This window comes from Asparagus officinalis, chromosome 7, assembly GCF_001876935.1.
Source record: "Asparagus officinalis chromosome 7, Aspof.V1, whole genome shotgun sequence".
In the NCBI taxonomy this organism is placed as follows: Eukaryota; Viridiplantae; Streptophyta; class Magnoliopsida; order Asparagales; family Asparagaceae; genus Asparagus; species Asparagus officinalis.
Genome location: NC_033800.1, coordinates 74,184,383 through 74,202,619, shown reverse-complemented (window position 1 = coordinate 74,202,619; position 18,237 = coordinate 74,184,383). Strand labels below are relative to the sequence as shown.

Sequence of the window (18,237 nt, the reverse complement as noted above, 5' to 3'; positions counted from 1 at the left end):
CTTGTTGCTTAAGCAACAAAACCTACCGGACTAGTAGTCCCATAGATTTTGTGATATGATTATTAGCCGGCGGTCCTTGTTTCGAATAGCCGATTTTTCAAAACCGACCTATTTTTGGTTTGTTGGTCAAAAAGATGTCTTTTTTGCTAAATAATTAGCAAAACGGTCGGTTTTGCTAATTATTTAGCAAACAAGGTATTTTTCAAAAAAAAAAAAACTCCTATGAACTTATGCTCACAATGTATCTTGATAATTATCTAGGTGGACAAAATATGAATATGAATAAAATTCAATTATTATATTGTAAAAGGTCAATCCTCCTTTTTCAAGTGATAATGAACCTTGGTTAAGGGAGTTACAGCGAGAGTGGTCATAACCCTAATTCACATCTTAGAGCACTTCACTCAGACACTGTGCTTCTCTTTGGACTTAGGAATCGAACTCAGGCAACTCCGGGTGCATGTTGATACATTCGAACCAACTGGGCAAATCGTAAGTGGTAGCCCAACTCTTTTTATTAACCACAAATTTACATCAATGCATCATACACGTACATTTAAATCAAAAATACATCATAAACTAAACTTTATTTAATTCATAGCGACAAACAAGCCCTATTACAACAGAAACTAACACTCCACTCTCTAAAGACTTCTCGAACTCAAATGAACTTTATTTTAGTCATATAACGTAACATCGATGTAAATCTCCCTACTACGCAACCCGGCCCACTTTTTTTTATTTTCCAACAGAAAAAAAAAACAAGACATCCCCAACGGAAAACAAACATCCCCGACGAAGATGCCTGCTACAAACATTTATTTATTCCTCTCTCCCAACGGATGACAGTTTGAACATCCCCACAATCAAATCACCTCCTACAAACAACCCTGTACCCATTGCTCATCTTCCGGCCACAGTCCAAGCTCGCGACTCTCCGACCTCCTCGGCACCTCCGGGCGGCCCCGCCTTGGGCTTGAATATACAATACCTGCACTCCGTCGACAGTATTGAATCCACAACGTAGCGGTCTTCCCCGCTCATGACCGGCATCGGCACACCCCTCTTCACCGGATTCTTGAAGTCCGGACGGTAAGTTTGCCCTAGAACCCCCTCGACATTTCGGGATAACCCGAAGAATCTAAATTGCACCTCGAGGTGGGCGAAAGAGTCTCCCTCCGGGATTCCGCTACCATGATCCGGTCATCCTCCGCAGTCACGGAACCCGGCCGTCACCATAGACTCGACAACTTTCGATTAGAGTAAACGTAGCGCTGTTAACCGGTGGCGGTACCGCTCTAATCAGACAGGCCATCAGCTGACGCAGGTGGCACGGTAGCCGACGATCCCAGAGGGACGGGGGAAGACTGTCAAGGTGAAAGAGAGCGGTCAGAACGCGGGTCCCAGACGGAGGTGGGGTCGCAAGCAGACGGTGAAGGAGTGGTCCCGAAGAGGAGGGGAGGGATTCGGATCCAGGTAAGTCGCGCGCGCGGGCCGCTGGGCGAGGTCCTATGAAGCGGGCGTTGATTGGAGGTCGGAGTCGAGAGCAGGGGCGAAGGTGCGGTTGGCTTTGCGTGGAAGTAGAACATCACGCCATCACCACCGATGAAGCGGGGATCGTAGCAGGCGGCCCCATTGCCCTCGCAGTTTGGTTTTCGGTCTGCATGCGATTTAATGGATCGACAGTTGTACTATATATACTTTGAATGAAAAGTAAAAAAAAATGATAAATTTGTGTTTGGTGTTATAGTTATATTTGAAATAAATCATAACCATTTAGATATCGTAGGTATCATCGAATGATTATGTTTTTTTAAGAAAAATTCCATGGGGACCCCAAATCCATGGGATCAAGAGGGGACAGGTGAGCTGTCACCTCCTGGTTGCATGATCTACTGTTCATGAACAGTAGATCATGCAACCAGGAGGTGACACCTCACCTGTCCCCTCCTGGTCCCATGGATTTGGGTTCCTGTAGAACAACCTTTTTTTTAAATGATCTTTCACTGATGTCAAGTCGGCAGACAGTTGGAAAGATGCTCAAGAAGGACCCGACTATTCCTAGATCAGTCCGAAATGAGAATTATGAACCGTGTATGTTGTCGTGTTAAAATAAAAAAATATATCTATTTTTGAATCGAGAGGCACTGTTGGCACACCCTCTACCACACTCCCAACCATATCATCTCTCTTGCTACAGTAAACAGGGCCCACTTAAGATTTTAAAATCTTAATTGGGCATTGTGCACTGTAGCAAGAGAGATGATGTGGTTAGGAATGTGGTAGATGGTGTGCCCCTATCATTATTTTTTTGAATCAGTACAATAGGCGTATGAATGTCTCTTACTTTTGCAGATGCCTTCGCAAGTAGGATTATTACAGTCGATATAGCAACCCTTGGCCTTAGGATCAGCCGGCTTGAACTGAGGACATTGCTTAGGACACGACACGGTCTTGCCGAAGCAAGTAGTGTTAGGGTCTATGCAGAAGGTCGTCTCCGGCGGGAACTCCTTCCCCTTCACCGCAAAGGGCGGCGGTGGGGCCCCCGGCGTCGGTTCGTCGTAGCCACCTTGAGCATTAATGCTCAACGCCGAGGATGCGATAAGAACAAGAACCGAGAAGAGCAGAGGCTGAGCGCTCATCGTGTTTGTGTGCTAGCTCTCTAAAGTTCGATGAGTTGAGGGTCGATTTATAGGGGATTTGGGTGGCTGTAGCGAGGATATCTTGGACTAAAGGAGATACTAAGGTGCAAGATCCGAGGTGGGAGCTGAAGGGAGGAGTGAATGTACTAGTCGGTGCTTAGGGACTTGGGTTGCTGATCGAAATTCTTGGTACGTGAGTTTAGTTAATGAAGACATGTGGATGTGACCCTGGACCAATCAGAGAGATCAGGCTTGCACAACCTTCTCTGAAACTTGTGATCATGGTTAAAAGAAGATTGACCATGGAGATTTGCACCTCTTAACGGGGATTCGGATCCTCTTCACTATCTAAAAAGTAGTAGAGGGACCACTACATAATCACAACCATTGATTATCTAATTGGTGCTTGTGTTTTTTTTTTTTTTTTTTTTTTTTTTTTTTTTTTTTTTTTGAGTACAAATCAGGAATGAGTGCAATACACGAAGGTATGGTGTTTTTTTTTTTTTTTTTTTTTTTTTTGAGTACAAATCAGGAATGAGTGCAATACACGAAGGTATGGTGAGTATTAGATTTAGATTATATCATAACCGACTACTAAGTAATCAACAATTAAGATTAAAAGTAGTAGTCTCCCTACTACTTTTTTGTAGTGGAGATGATCCAAATCCTCTTAACGGTGTTACTCGTGCAATCACGAGAATTGGAGAGAGAGAGAGAGAGAGAGAGAGAGAGAGAGAGAGAGAGAGGGGGGGTCAAGGGTGTATATTAAGAGAACAGTCGGCAAATTTTGATATAAGCGATGTAGATATAATTACCATGACCTAAGAAAGCTTGAAAAAACGATTTTAATAGTAGGAAAGAATTTTCAAAAAAAAATAAAGACCAAGACAATTGTCACTCGTCACATTTCTGCGACCATTTAGTAGCATATAGTAATAGATATATTGGAGTAGAAAATGTAGTTGAAGGAAAGTTAATTAAACATGGAGATTTGCACCTGTAACAGTGGTTATAGTTTGATTACATAGAGACTATGATCCAGAAAAAATAAAGTATTAAAGGCTCGTAGAACCATGGTTTTGTCCTTCGCCGCACATTCTTCATTAAAATTCTAAGCGTGGCCAGCTTTCAGATCTCGTTCTCTGTGATCGACCTGCACGGTTCTCCCATCTCTACGTTATTCCTCTCTTCTTCCCTAGCGCATTCAAGGACCGTCACACGAGCCAAGGCTACCGACAATAAAAGTTCTTCGAGTCTATTTATTTTTCACAAAAATGTAGCATGCACAGAGTGAAGTTTGATCTCAGAACAGAGAGGGGCATAGTAATTTCCTCAGCAATCAACTAGGAACTACAACGTAAATTACAATTGAAACTAAATTCAGGAGGGGAAAAGGGAAAAACAAAACCACCCAGCTGGAAGAGTAACAAAGAGAACATGTACTCAAGATGAACATAAATTATCGCAAATTTAGGACAAACTCGGACATTCAGATTTCTACTTGCGACTGAAGCCCAATCAAAATGACAAGTTAGATGCTAAAAGCTAGGGGGGGATTATAAGCCTTCTGATGATACAATAGTTTCTGGCGACTGTTTCAATCTGCTTAACATGCCCCTTGTCGGGGCATAATGATATTCAAAGGAGTCCCACTTATGGGTATTATCTTCACCATGCCAAATAATCAGCATGTTCTATTTACACTGAATCTCCTTGTACAAGATCAAAAAGGCTGCGAAAAAGAATTATTCTCAAAAGGAAAGTGCCACCAAACTTGAAAATCCCCACATTTTGACCGCCAGGAAGAAATGCCTGCATCCACACCATATAAAGTTAACTACGAATCGTGGAAATTTTGAAGGTGCTATTAGATTTTATGACCAGCTTTTGCAGGAGGGTTTTCCTTAATTTGTACTCGATTTTTTGTCAAATCAATTATATACTATCCTAATAAAACAATACCTGGTATGAACTAAATGTAATCTTTTTTTTTCTTTCATTTTAGTTCATCACTGTGAAGAACGAAACAGCAAACTGATGCCTGCATAGAGATGGATAACTTTCTTTAACATAAAGGAAAGCATGAGCTTATATAACTTGTTTTAGAGGGTATTGCAGTTCTTCTGCTCAAATATGAAATTTTGCCACAATATTGAAGTAAAATTTTTGAACAGGCCAACTTTTACCGACATACTGTTACTGCATGTTAAAATGTCAAGAATTCGTATTTACGTCTTATAAACTATAATAGCCCATTTCATGATCATTATTGTATTTCTTACAAGAGTCTTATATGTAGATGAATCAACAACAAGGTTACGGAAAGTAGTAGGTGGCCTACGCACTCGGTGCCTAGACGCCTAGAGCCTGGACACCTAGTGGGAGCATCGGTGGGGCCTAGGCTGTTTCCTTTATTTTATTGTCTAATTATAATAATAGATAATAAATGTCAATGTTATAGAAGGCTTAAGCGTCAGATTGGCCCCTAGACGGATTTCTTTCTTCGTTTGAGTGGTGGTGGTGGATGTTTTGTTGAAGATCAGTGGAGGTAGAGGAGGTGTTCATCAGGTCGCGAAACGTGGAAGCTACAATGAAGGAATTCACCATCAAGACCTAAAGGGTACAGTCCATGTAAGCAGTCCACGTCCCCTACGTGCTCCCGAAATCTAGGTGGGCAACCTAGTTACTACCTAGGTGCTAGGTGCTAGGCGGGCGGCCTAGGTACCGCCTAGGCCTAGGCGTACGCCTAGGTGGCCTAGGCGGAGGCTTTTGAAAACATTGATCATTAATAACTAATAAGTTCTTTAAATATTCACATCACATAACACATGATGATCACTTGTCCTTTTAAAAAGCTAAGCAATGTAGGCACTGTTCAAGTTGATTTGTTCAACATTAGTATGTAAGATCATAGTAATCATCCTACACTGAGTATTTCCTTATGAGGAGGTCACATTTGAGTTGCTTTGTGGATTCACTTTGTTTTATGGCTTACAGAAGATACTGCAAATTTATCAAATTACCAAGTGTCTTTAACATTGTTTAAATGTGTTGATTTGGAAGATAGTGAGAGGACCATACAGAATGGGAAATTGCCATAGGTTTTATTCTATTTTATTTTATTTTTATCTGTAAGAGGTCATTGTTTCTTACACACAAAAAAAAATCTTCCAATCTAACATTTATTAAAAAAAATGATACAAAAAGTTTATAGCATGTATTCACCATTCAGTATTCTAAAAGGTATCCTTCTGCAAAGCATGAGCCAAAAATCTATTTATTCATAATTACAACGTAAAGGCTTTCTAGTTGGTGCTTTGGCATCATAAGTTGTCTTAACACAATGTTATGTCAGATTTTTTTTCCTCTTCCCCCTCTAAACAGACTAGCAAACTGATTAAGTTCCAACGTGCAGCAGTTGCACTTAGGAGTGATGCCTGGGTTCTGTCTCGCCATGATTTTGCTAACCAGGAACTTGGAAACTACTCAGGGCTGTATCAGGTTGGCACTTGGTAGTTGAAATTTCACAACTCATTTCATGAAGCCTTGTGTTGCACATCCAATCCGCCATCCTCATGGGGAAGGCATAAACGATGGTGATGACGTTCCACATAATATATCATTCATATCATCATTTAAAGGGTTTCTCTTGTAATCAACCACCTAGGTTATTTTCAGTTAAGTTAATCGTTAATTGACCCCACCTAACCTCCATTAAGGATCATCTCTCTAATATACTTGGTATTTGACAACCAATCATTATAGCAAAATCGGAAGAAAAAAAACTTAACTGAAAAGTGAGTCCAAGTGGTTAAAAAGAAAGGGGAAAAAATCATTTAAAGGTAGTTTATGTATAAATTGGCAATAAAAGGTGTTTCTGTAGAATGACCTTATTTTAATGTTAGTTTTTGTTTTTTTTTTTTGTGTGTGGGTGTGTGGCTGGGTGGTGTGGGGGGGGGGGGGGATACTTTTGAAATATGCTTACAAACAACAATTTCATATTTTCATGCAAACTCTATTTACTATCTAATTCTTAGGTTACCATCCAAGGAAATATAAAAATTCAACTCAGGATATGTATGTATCAAAAGGAAAAAGAAAACACTCGAAGCACTTGGTATACTGAAATCATGATTGAACGTTTAACTTTTTTTTAGTTTGAAAAGGTTAGAATTTACAAAAAAGAAAGTACACATACCAGCATCAGCAAGTCCAAATTCACAGGCTAGCTGAACACAAGCATGAACTTGGGTAACTCAAGTGATAGTACCCAACAGCAAGCCATAAGAGATGTATTTACTTTTTCCTCCACAAGTTAAGGATCCCATCTGCCAGAGATCTCAGGTTGCGCCAAATGCTTGATCCTTTTGGTGAAACTGAATCGTCCTTGACCGTTCTTGAACTGTCACTAGATAAGGGAGAAAAGCAGAATTGCATGTGGTGTCAAGATTGACAGAGAATAAGGATCCTGTCCAATTTAGGCACTAAACATGAAAAAAAAGACGGATAAAAGCCAGAGATACACGTAATTGAGTGGTGGTGGTGGATGTTTTGTTGAAGATCAGTGGAGGTAGAGGAGGTGTTCATCAGGTCGCGAAACGTGGAAGCTACAATGAAGGAATTCACCATCAAGACCTAAAGGGTACAGTCCATGTAAGCAGTCCACGTCCCCTACGTGCTCCCGAAATCTAGGTGGGCAACCTAGTTACTACCTAGGTGCTAGGTGCTAGGCGGGCGGCCTAGGTACCGCCTAGGCCTAGGCGTACGCCTAGGTGGCCTAGGCGGAGGCTTTTGAAAACATTGATCATTAATAACTAATAAGTTCTTTAAATATTCACATCACATAACACATGATGATCACTTGTCCTTTTAAAAAGCTAAGCAATGTAGGCACTGTTCAAGTTGATTTGTTCAACATTAGTATGTAAGATCATAGTAATCATCCTACACTGAGTATTTCCTTATGAGGAGGTCACATTTGAGTTGCTTTGTGGATTCACTTTGTTTTATGGCTTACAGAAGATACTGCAAATTTATCAAATTACCAAGTGTCTTTAACATTGTTTAAATGTGTTGATTTGGAAGATAGTGAGAGGACCATACAGAATGGGAAATTGCCATAGGTTTTATTCTATTTTATTTTATTTTTATCTGTAAGAGGTCATTGTTTCTTACACACAAAAAAAAATCTTCCAATCTAACATTTATTAAAAAAAATGATACAAAAAGTTTATAGCATGTATTCACCATTCAGTATTCTAAAAGGTATCCTTCTGCAAAGCATGAGCCAAAAATCTATTTATTCATAATTACAACGTAAAGGCTTTCTAGTTGGTGCTTTGGCATCATAAGTTGTCTTAACACAATGTTATGTCAGATTTTTTTTCCTCTTCCCCCTCTAAACAGACTAGCAAACTGATTAAGTTCCAACGTGCAGCAGTTGCACTTAGGAGTGATGCCTGGGTTCTGTCTCGCCATGATTTTGCTAACCAGGAACTTGGAAACTACTCAGGGCTGTATCAGGTTGGCACTTGGTAGTTGAAATTTCACAACTCATTTCATGAAGCCTTGTGTTGCACATCCAATCCGCCATCCTCATGGGGAAGGCATAAACGATGGTGATGACGTTCCACATAATATATCATTCATATCATCATTTAAAGGGTTTCTCTTGTAATCAACCACCTAGGTTATTTTCAGTTAAGTTAATCGTTAATTGACCCCACCTAACCTCCATTAAGGATCATCTCTCTAATATACTTGGTATTTGACAACCAATCATTATAGCAAAATCGGAAGAAAAAAAACTTAACTGAAAAGTGAGTCCAAGTGGTTAAAAAGAAAGGGGAAAAAATCATTTAAAGGTAGTTTATGTATAAATTGGCAATAAAAGGTGGTGCGTGGGGGGGGGGGGGGATACTTTTGAAATATGCTTACAAACAACAATTTCATATTTTCATGCAAACTCTATTTACTATCTAATTCTTAGGTTACCATCCAAGGAAATATAAAAATTCAACTCAGGATATGTATGTATCAAAAGGAAAAAGAAAACACTCGAAGCACTTGGTATACTGAAATCATGATTGAACGTTTAACTTTTTTTTAGTTTGAAAAGGTTAGAATTTACAAAAAAGAAAGTACACATACCAGCATCAGCAAGTCCAAATTCACAGGCTAGCTGAACACAAGCATGAACTTGGGTAACTCAAGTGATAGTACCCAACAGCAAGCCATAAGAGATGTATTTACTTTTTCCTCCACAAGTTAAGGATCCCATCTGCCAGAGATCTCAGGTTGCGCCAAATGCTTGATCCTTTTGGTGAAACTGAATCGTCCTTGACCGTTCTTGAACTGTCACTAGATAAGGGAGAAAAGCAGAATTGCATGTGGTGTCAAGATTGACAGAGAATAAGGATCCTGTCCAATTTAGGCACTAAACATGAAAAAAAAGACGGATAAAAGCCAGAGATACACGTAAGGAATATATGCATCCACGTTTCAGCCAGCAATTTGAAAGAAAAAAATAAAAAAAAAAAAAAAAATTGTAAGCATAATTGAAGCTACTACAGGAGAAGGATGAGATACGCCTAAAAATGAACATATTATGAATGTGTACCGAAGAAAAAGTAAGAATTATGAGGCAAGAAAACTCCAGTCCACATAGCTTCTGCTATGCCTGGGGTAATTAAAAAAAGTACCTATTCTCGACTAGGTCAGTAAAGAAATTTTGTAGTATTGGCAGGAGTCCAATTGTTATTTTGGCTCAGTCACAGTGCAAGATGTTAAGCCATATGCACTGGAGAATTACAGATGTCACAAGAAAATGCAAGTATCTGTTTTTTTGAGACATTCAGTAAGTGGTAGCCACTTCGAATTATGCAGTTTGTGGATAGATAACCAAAGTCAATACAATGCTGATGAAGAGTCAACCAAGAATAAAGGAATAGGTGGATATAACAAAACCAACCATGTGATTTTACTGCATATAAATTTAAAGGTCAAAAACTTTACCCAGTAAGGTAATCAGATTTAGACACTTCTTCATTGCTTCTTAGATCACTTTCTTCCTGAGCAGATGCAGGTGAGCTTTTGTCTTCTATACTTTTTGAAGTATTTAAAGCGTCTATTTCTGTCTCCAATTTCAGATGCACTGAAGTATCGGCCTGCATATTGCGGCCATGATTGGTAAATATAGATGTAAAGAGAACATGAAAAAAATGTTGAAGCATGACTAAACAGAATCCTAATAACAACATCAATGTAAAGCCATCTGTTGCACTGACAAAAGGACTGTTATTTCTTGGATAACAAACTAAAATGCTGAAATAAGTCACCATCTGAGGTATACGAGGACAGTTAGTTTATTACCTGAAATTTGGTAGGATCTTCAACATTATCTTTGCCATTATCATTAGCAAGTCTTAAAGGGGAGTCCTTCTTGGGTGATTCAATATCAATCACCTGATGTGGGACAGCATCAGAAGCATCGCGTTCGACAAATCTTGAAGGGGAATCCTTCTCTTGGTCTTCAATAAGAAAATGATCATCAGATGATATCAGCTTGCTAATTCGAGAATCTTCATTGCCTTCAATAATTTTCTCATTTGAATGGACTACTTCTGTAGTTGAATGACTGGAGGACTCTTCTATAAAGGCATTCTCAGTATTGGTAGAAAGAAGAGGCAATTGTACAGGTCCAACTTCTAAGCCATCTTTTATAACCAAACTTTCAACTGTATTAGCATTCACATCTTTTTTTGCCCATCCTGCAGGTTTTTCTAGCTTTTTAGGGGATGTCCTATGATTGTATTCTATTTCTTGAATGATCTCCCTTACAACATAAAAGGACCCTCCTACTTGCTTTTTAGCATGGGATACAGTAGGAAACTTCCCAGCATTTAAAGCCCTAAATCTGCATATGATTCCAAAAAAATAAGACATGTAAGCAATTAGTATGACAACATACCTTTCAATGGGTTGCATAAATGCATGTTTTTCTTTCTACAGTGATGTTGCTCTTTATCAGAAGCTCATGTAGAAAAATGTGACCTGCAAGGTAATTCAAGTGGCTCTCTACTCACCATAATTTAGATTAAATTATTGAAGCAGCTATATTATACCATGAAAATTATACACCAGAGAAACTGAAGCAAAGGGATAAAAACAAAGTTGTATAGACTGCTATTTTGAAGCCAATTTAGCAGGGAGTGATTGAGCAGAGACTAAGAGAGAAATGTTGCCTCCACGAATCATATGCAAGAAAGATCCAAAATCGAAAATGATGAAGGAATAATCTAGAGAGAAGAAAAGAGGAACGTTTGGTGTATGATATGATTTAAGAAATTATGCAATTGATTCAGGAAGAAAATGTTGAAAATAACGATCACGCATATTATAACACTTTAGCTCTGGTTAAGGGTTAAAGGAAAAAAGGCAAAAACAATGTAATAGATAATGTAGGTTATTTTGTTTATTAACTATTTGCATATTTTATAAATTCAAACTATTCATAATGACTTTAATAATTAGAATCATCAAAAATTTTAAACATAACATCACAATTAGGAACAAAATATTTTCTTGCTGTTTAATTCTAAAAAATAATAAAAGATTTTAATAATATTTTTAAGAATTAGGAACAAAATACTATAAATGCAAAAATATTTTAATAAAAATCTTTAATTTAATACAAGCTATATAGATTTACTAGGAAGTATTCAATCGAATACTCAAGTATATAATCACAAATTTATAACTCGTTCATAATTACATTCATTTTATTAGTCATATTCATAATTTCATAATCACATAATTATATCACCAAAACAAGACATGAAGGCTTAACAAAGAATTCAAAAGTAATTACTTAACTAATTCAAATTTAAAGAAAGAATATACTCTCAAGTCTTTAGGTCTCATATTGAAATAGTGTAAGTTATACTAAAACAATGCATGTTATATTGAAACAATGCAAGTTATATGGAAATAACGCATATTAATTTGTAATAATGTAGAATTATGATGTGTTTGAGTTATTTCATAAGGTTACGTAACATTTAAGGCTTGTTAGGTTACATAATGCAACATAACGAGTTATATAACAGGTTTTCATCAACAATGAAGAAATAGGTGTACGAAAGGGTAGGCATGAGGCTTCGTCATTGCAGATTGTAGGGAGCATAATGTGTATAAAGCCCTACCTCTATATAGCATTCTGATAAAAAAAATCATCGATGTGATTAAAAATAGAATAAAGAATAGATAGCGTGATAATACTTGGATAGAAATAAATGCAAATTCTATCACCGCATATATCAAGAATGTTAATGTGTTATTATCGATTGGCCTTAGCGAAAAAAACTAACAGGCCAGGTTGTTTGTTGATGATATTGAATTCCATAAAACTGACTTTTTACATAGTGCAAAGGACATATCAAATAAAATCACAGTGCAATAGAGTTGATGCATGCATATGGGTCATAGACTCATAACATAATATCAAGGTTATAGAAATCATTATGCGGCTTAGGTGCCGAACCAAGCACCTAGAGCCTAGGCAGTTTTTCTTTTTTTATTTTTAGCTACAATAACTGATAACAAACGCAATGTCATTGAAATTGCTAGGCACCACCTAGGAGGTCCGGAGAAGGTCAGAAGATGTGGAGAAGGTGTTAATAGTTGAGGGAGAGGCCGGAGGAGTTTGGATGAGGTTGGAATACATGAAGGTTGCGGTGGAGGAGATCACAATTAAGACCTAAATGGTGCAATCAGTATAAGCGGTCCATGCTCCCTTAGGCACTCCCAATACCCAGGCATCATAAGATCTAGATATTCTTTGATGTGGTTGCTACTATAAGTTTGCATATAAGATCGAGATATCTAGACATCATACATCTAGAAAACCTATTTTCCTAAATAGGCTTCAAAGTTTATTTAGAAGAATAATATATTTCAATCTTGCCTATTGCTCAAACATGTGTAGCATTAAAATCAAATTCAAACATGGACAAGGTAGACCATTAGCTAGGGCAACAAAAAACCTATAGAAAATTGCTCATGATTTCTTAGAAGTTTCTCGAGGATATACTATTAGTATTTGTAGGTTTTCCTGATTAGTAGCAAGCCTTCGAAGCTTATAGTGGTTCAATTTGATTATGAATATCACTGATAATAAAAGAGATATCAACAGAATTCAACAGACATTATTTAAGCATATCTCCTATGATGATTAGGAATTTATGATTTTTTAACGCCCACAAAATGCAACCTAGTCAATCAATTCTTTGGAGAAAGATGACCTCTTATGCAAGGAGGAAGAGGGACAAGAGAATTAACTAGAATAACTATAAGTTGAATACCTAGATCAAGGAAAGAAATAGGGCAAATCATCAAAGAGATGATGGTTTTTGCCAAAGGGTTTTCCACCAAGAGATGAGTTTCTTCTCAATATATAGGGTCCCATAGTGTCATCACCATAGCAGTGATGTTCCTATGCAATGTTACAGAAAGCGCTGACGACCTAGGCACTGGACCTAGCGCCAGGAGCCTAAGCGTATAGGCGGTAACCTAGGTGTTTTCCTATTTTTTATTTTTAGTTACAATAATTAATAATAAATATCAATATTATAGAAAACATTAGACACAGCTGACCACCAAACTAGCTCCTAGCACCTAGGCAGACTTCTTTCTTTGTTTAAACGGTGGTGGAGGAGGTGTTCATAGTTAGTAGAGGAGACCAAAGGAGTTGGAAGGAGGTTGATAGTCATGGAGGCTGTAGCGGAGGAAATCACAGCCAAGACCTAAGTAGTGCAGTCCACATAAGCGGATCACACTCCCTTAGTCGCTCCCAAGACCTAGGCGAGCGACCTAGGTACTGCCTAGGCCTAAGCAGGCATCTAGGCGGGCTAGGCACATGCTTTTTAAAACATTGTTACTATTTTATTTAATCATTTTCCATGCCATGATCCAACAAGGCTACAGGTCACACTTTAATACTTTCAGTGTCCCAAACTTTCTAACATAAACAACACGGAGATATCGATTGGAGCTGTTCAATCACTCCATTTGCAGTAACTAGCATTACCAAACGACTCTTTTCCCCGATTAGATTCCTTTAAAGAGTGATCGATTGGAGCTGTTCAATCACTCTATTTGCAGTAACTAGCATTACCAAACAACTCTTTTCAGAGCTCCAAAATGATGGAAGTCCTGAAAGGTGCGAACTTTCTAGTATACACATTGAAGCTATTTAATCAGTCTGTTTAATCAGTCTGTTTGCAGTAACTAGAATTTACCAAGCAGCCTTTCCCCTCCATTAGATACCTTTAAAAACTTTAACAAATTGAATAACATAGATCTCAGTACATCTTCAACATTCCTAGGGTGCGAACAGTGACACATCAGATTCAAAGAAATAGCATTACCTCTCAACAAAATCTTCAAGCATTCGCCGCCGTTCTTGCCTCGACACCCTACCCCTCCTCTTCTCCTCTCCGAACGATTCAGAAGGAACTGAAGCCACAAAACATCTCTTCGTTCCAAGCACCGCATAAGATCTCTCAACAAAACCTACCAAAATAAAAAATAAAAATGAGCGAAAAAGATAGGCAACGATTCGTTTTAGTTGAGACGTACCTCTTTTGGAGCGAGAAATCAAGGAGATTCTTCTCGCAGCCGACTGCATCGACGACGAAAGAGATCGATGTCGAGCCGATGGGATCATAGAATTTCGGAACCCTAAATCGAGACGATGCCACTTCGATTTTGATTTTATTTCGCTGCAGAGCTCTCTCTTTTCCCCCTTTCTATTTTTGAAGGGTTTAAGGCCTGCTGAGAACGCGACGGTTTTTAGTGGGGTTTTCATTGTCCGAAGGGCAATTTACAGAATATTAACCTTGTCACAGAAAATTCCGCTAATGTTTTAAAATTGACACTAATTAACTTGACAACGCTAAACATACGTACCATTATTGCCTTCAAAATTAAACGTAAAGGAGTGTTAAGAGCATCTCCAACAGCTTCCCCATCTTCTTGGTATTCTAAAATTTGGAGAATTTTGAGCTTTTTTTTGGTCCAACAGATTCCTCATCCCATTCCCCAAAATGGGGATAGGAGAGAAAAAATAGAGAGCCTTCCACAAATCTGCAGCATTCTGCAAATATTTGGGGAAGCACTTTTTCACGTTCTTCTAGACTCAACCCACAAAAAACAACTCCATCTCCTCATTATAATAATAAATAATTTGGTCAAAATAGGGATTCTTCAAAATAATAAATAATTTATTATTTATTAGTCAAAGATGTAGAATATTTTTATTATTGTAATAAATGCATGATTCTTCAAAATGGGGAAGCTGTTGGAGTTGGAGCAAAAATAATTTGGAGAATATGACATTTGATTCCCCATTTTGGAGAAATTTTTGGGGAAGCTGTTGGAGATGCTCTAAGTAGGGGTGAGCACGGTTCGGTCCAAACTGAAAAAACCGACCAAACCGACCGAAATTTTGCGGTCCGGTTCGGTTTTAATGCTCAGTCGGTTCGGGTCCAGCTGAAAAAATTTCAACCCGAACCGCCCAAACCGACCGCCCATTACATTAAGTCCATAACCCATTATACCCGACCCGTGTTCAGTTTTTCACTTAATATAAAATGAAATCCCTAGACCTAGCTCTCCATTCTCCAACCTCAGATCCAGCCGCCGCCGCTCCTCTATCACCGCCCTTCGTCTCCGTCTCCGTCTCCGTCTCCGGTTACTCCGTCTCCGTCACTGCCCTCCGTCTCCATCTACGGTTAGTGTTTCTCCGTCTCGTCTCAGTATTCAAGATCTAAGTTTTACAACTTTTTTCGATTTGCATCTGATGATTTGCTTTTTGGGTTCAAAACTTCAAACCGAAGATCTTCATTCTCTTGGAATTTTGATGTGATTTCTTTTTTATGCTGTAGAGATTTGCTTCGACCTTTGTGTTAAATTATGTTTAAGCCGCATGTTTTAGCGTTTAGTTGAAGAACTTGATGGTAAACATGGAAATTTTGGTTCCTTTCTTGCTAATTTGTCTCGTTTAATGTGAAAGATTTGATTTTTTTGGAGTAATGTGACTTGCTGGCAGTTGTTCAAACCGAAAGCTGACCTCCTCTTTCTTTACTCACCTACATTTTCTTTACACGCATTCTAATTGCCGAATACTATTACTGCTGATCAAATCTCTCTTGAAATTTCTCCGAATTGGGTTCTTTTTACAACAATCTTTCAGAACTTACTCATTGATTAAATCTAACTGGATATTGGTATGACTAAGAGATTGGCTATAAAACCAGTGAGAACTCTAATAAAGGACTTGAGCAGGGTTCATTCTCTGTTTCATTTCGTTGGTAACTGACTGTAAAACCCGGTACATTTTGATAATTTATATATGTGATTGTTAGTGAAAAATAATGTTTATTTATGATAAATATCTTTATGTCATGGTTGTGCATGATAACTAGTGTTTTGAGTTTATGTGAATGTATATATGCATCAGGTTTGAGGTTGAGTTTTGCAATTTTGCAAATCATGCACAGGCAGAAATGTAGCATGTTCGGTCGACCGCGAGTCGACTGATGGGTTCGGTCGACCCTGAGTCGACTGATGGCTGTTTTTTGTGGTTTCTAGTTCGGGTCTGTTTGGGATTTCGGGTTGGGTTTTAACTGTTGGTATTTATCTCTTTTACCCAAGAAAGTCACCCTTTCATCAGTTCTCCCCAGAAACCCTAGCCCCCTTTCCCCTCTAAAACCCTAGCTTCGGATTTTTGGCGTTTTTGGGAGATTTTCGGGGATTTCAGCAGCTTGTTGTGGTTTGCAGCAAAGGGAGTCGTTCTCTCACAGATCCAGGCGTTGTTCAACACACCAGAGGTGAGTAGCATCTCGCTCAATCCCTCTCCCACGTTTTTAAGAGTTTCTAAACGTTTTTCATGAGGTTTATTGAGCCTAAGAATTATTTTCAAGTATAAATCGATGTTCTTATTAGTGTAGATGCTAAAAATCATGTGTTTCAGATCTCTAAATCCTCACCAACGAATCTTTGATGAAACCCAGATCTGAGAATTTATTTAAAAACGAGTGTCTATTTTGATTAATTGCTCTCATACATGTTTAGGGATTAAATGTTAGATCTAACATGCAAGATTTTATTTTTCATGTTTTATACGAAATTTTCACTGTCTCATATGTTTAGAATTGATAATATATTGTTTGGGTTTGATGAAATTTGATTTTAAGATGAATTTTCGCAAAAATAACACAGCATGCACGAACATGGAAAACTCCTCTGTTCAGTCGACTGTGAGTCGACTGTCGGGTTTCAGATTTTTCTTCTTTCGGTCGACCATGAGTCGACTGGTGATCCCAGTCAACCATGATGAGTCGACTGATGACCCCAGTCGACCATGAGTCGACTGACGAGTGATTTTTTTTTCTTTTTTTTTTCTGTTTAACCACCTGCTGTGTATATATATAGTGCATATATATTCGAGTGTAATGTTTACCATTTTGAGTACAAGGTGCCGCCTCGTTTATCGGGTATTAAATTTTAGTATTGATGATTTCATCTACACATGTAAGATGACACATTTGTCACAAGCTTAGATCTGTACATCGAGACACGTGCAAGAATAGGATATGTATATCTTTAACATTAGCATTCCATGTTTTATATACACAATCATCGTATTGGACTATAATCCATTGAAGTCCTTGTGTTGGACTATAATCCATTGAAGTTCTCGTGTTGGACATTCACAAATAGACCACGAGTATGACACTTAGCTGAATCAGGACATGACATGATTATATGAAGTTGAGACATGATAGCTACTTAGGCTGGACATGACACTTATGTGGTTCCGACATGACACTTATGTGGTTCCGACATGACATTTGATTTACGTATTGTATTAGGTTGTCTCTTTTCTTTATTGTTCTTGTATTAGACTATGGGTTCAGTATTTAGGGATTTACAATTTGAGATATAAGGTATATACATGAGGGTTTCCTTGTTCGGATTATTTCGCTCGACGTACCTACGCTCGTGTTGTAGTTTCCTACATGCTAAAACCTTTTATTTGTTAGGAGTAATGATATGATTATTCTATGTATAAATCTGTATTTTCTTATACAACGAGCCCTTTCTCTTGGGGTTGGTTGTGATGTTACTCGCTAGCGCTTTAACGCTCGTTGTCCCTCCCCTTTCAGGTAACGAGCCCGGAGCCCGGAGAGTCGCAGGTTGAGGACGATACTCATTAGCGCCTATTTTTCTTTTATAGATATTTTTGTGTTATTGGAGATCCACTATAGACTGTTTTATTTAGACATGAGAGTTTATTCTAGAGTTGTAAAGGTTGTGTGACTTATTTACTTCTTATCAGACATTGTGTACTTGAGACATGTTGAGATCTCCAGATTGTTATTATTTATTTTCGACATTGACTATGTATTCCAGCTTGTTTGGTTGATGAGATGTATTAATTTGAGTTCATCATTTCATCATTTATCTGTTGTATAATCTTTTACTTGCTTTGTACCTACACCTGTAGTTGATTCCACTAGAGAGATAGTAATTG

General features: G+C 38.1%; 1 protein-coding gene and 1 pseudogene across 2 annotated transcripts; both read right to left on the bottom strand.

Annotated features, from left to right (window-relative positions):
* Positions 512-2,645, bottom strand: LOC109847364 (annotated as a pseudogene).
* On the bottom strand, positions 3,882-14,487 carry LOC109849019. Of its 2 annotated transcripts, XM_020418786.1 has the most exons (6): positions 14,280-14,486; positions 14,069-14,213; positions 10,014-10,557; positions 9,657-9,808; positions 8,793-9,002; positions 3,882-4,454 (listed from the first exon to the last, which is right to left on the bottom strand). In XM_020418786.1, exons 1-5 carry the CDS (start codon positions 14,365-14,367, stop codon positions 8,891-8,893), a joined length of 1,041 nt encoding a protein of 346 aa, XP_020274375.1. In that variant the 5' UTR covers positions 14,368-14,486; the 3' UTR covers positions 3,882-4,454; positions 8,793-8,890. The 2 variants fall into 2 exon arrangements, with proteins under 2 accessions (XP_020274375.1, XP_020274376.1); XM_020418787.1 differs by lacking the exon at positions 3,882-4,454 and having other exon boundaries at positions 8,977-9,062; positions 14,280-14,487.

What these genes read in the sequence shown, in the direction of transcription:
- LOC109849019 (XM_020418786.1), bottom strand. Translation starts at nt 14,367, where the DNA reads ATGATCCCATCGGCTCGACATCGATCTCTTTCGTCGTCGATGCAGTCG. An exon ending in CTTGAAGATTTTGTTGAGAG is followed by an intron (nt 10,558 to 14,068) that starts GTAATGCTATTT and finishes AATCATATGCAG; the next exon opens with ATTTAGGGCTTTAAATGCTG. An exon ending in AAATCTGATTACCTTACTGG is followed by an intron (nt 9,003 to 9,656) that starts GTAAAGTTTTTG and finishes TCCCTTATCTAG; the next exon opens with TGACAGTTCAAGAACGGTCA.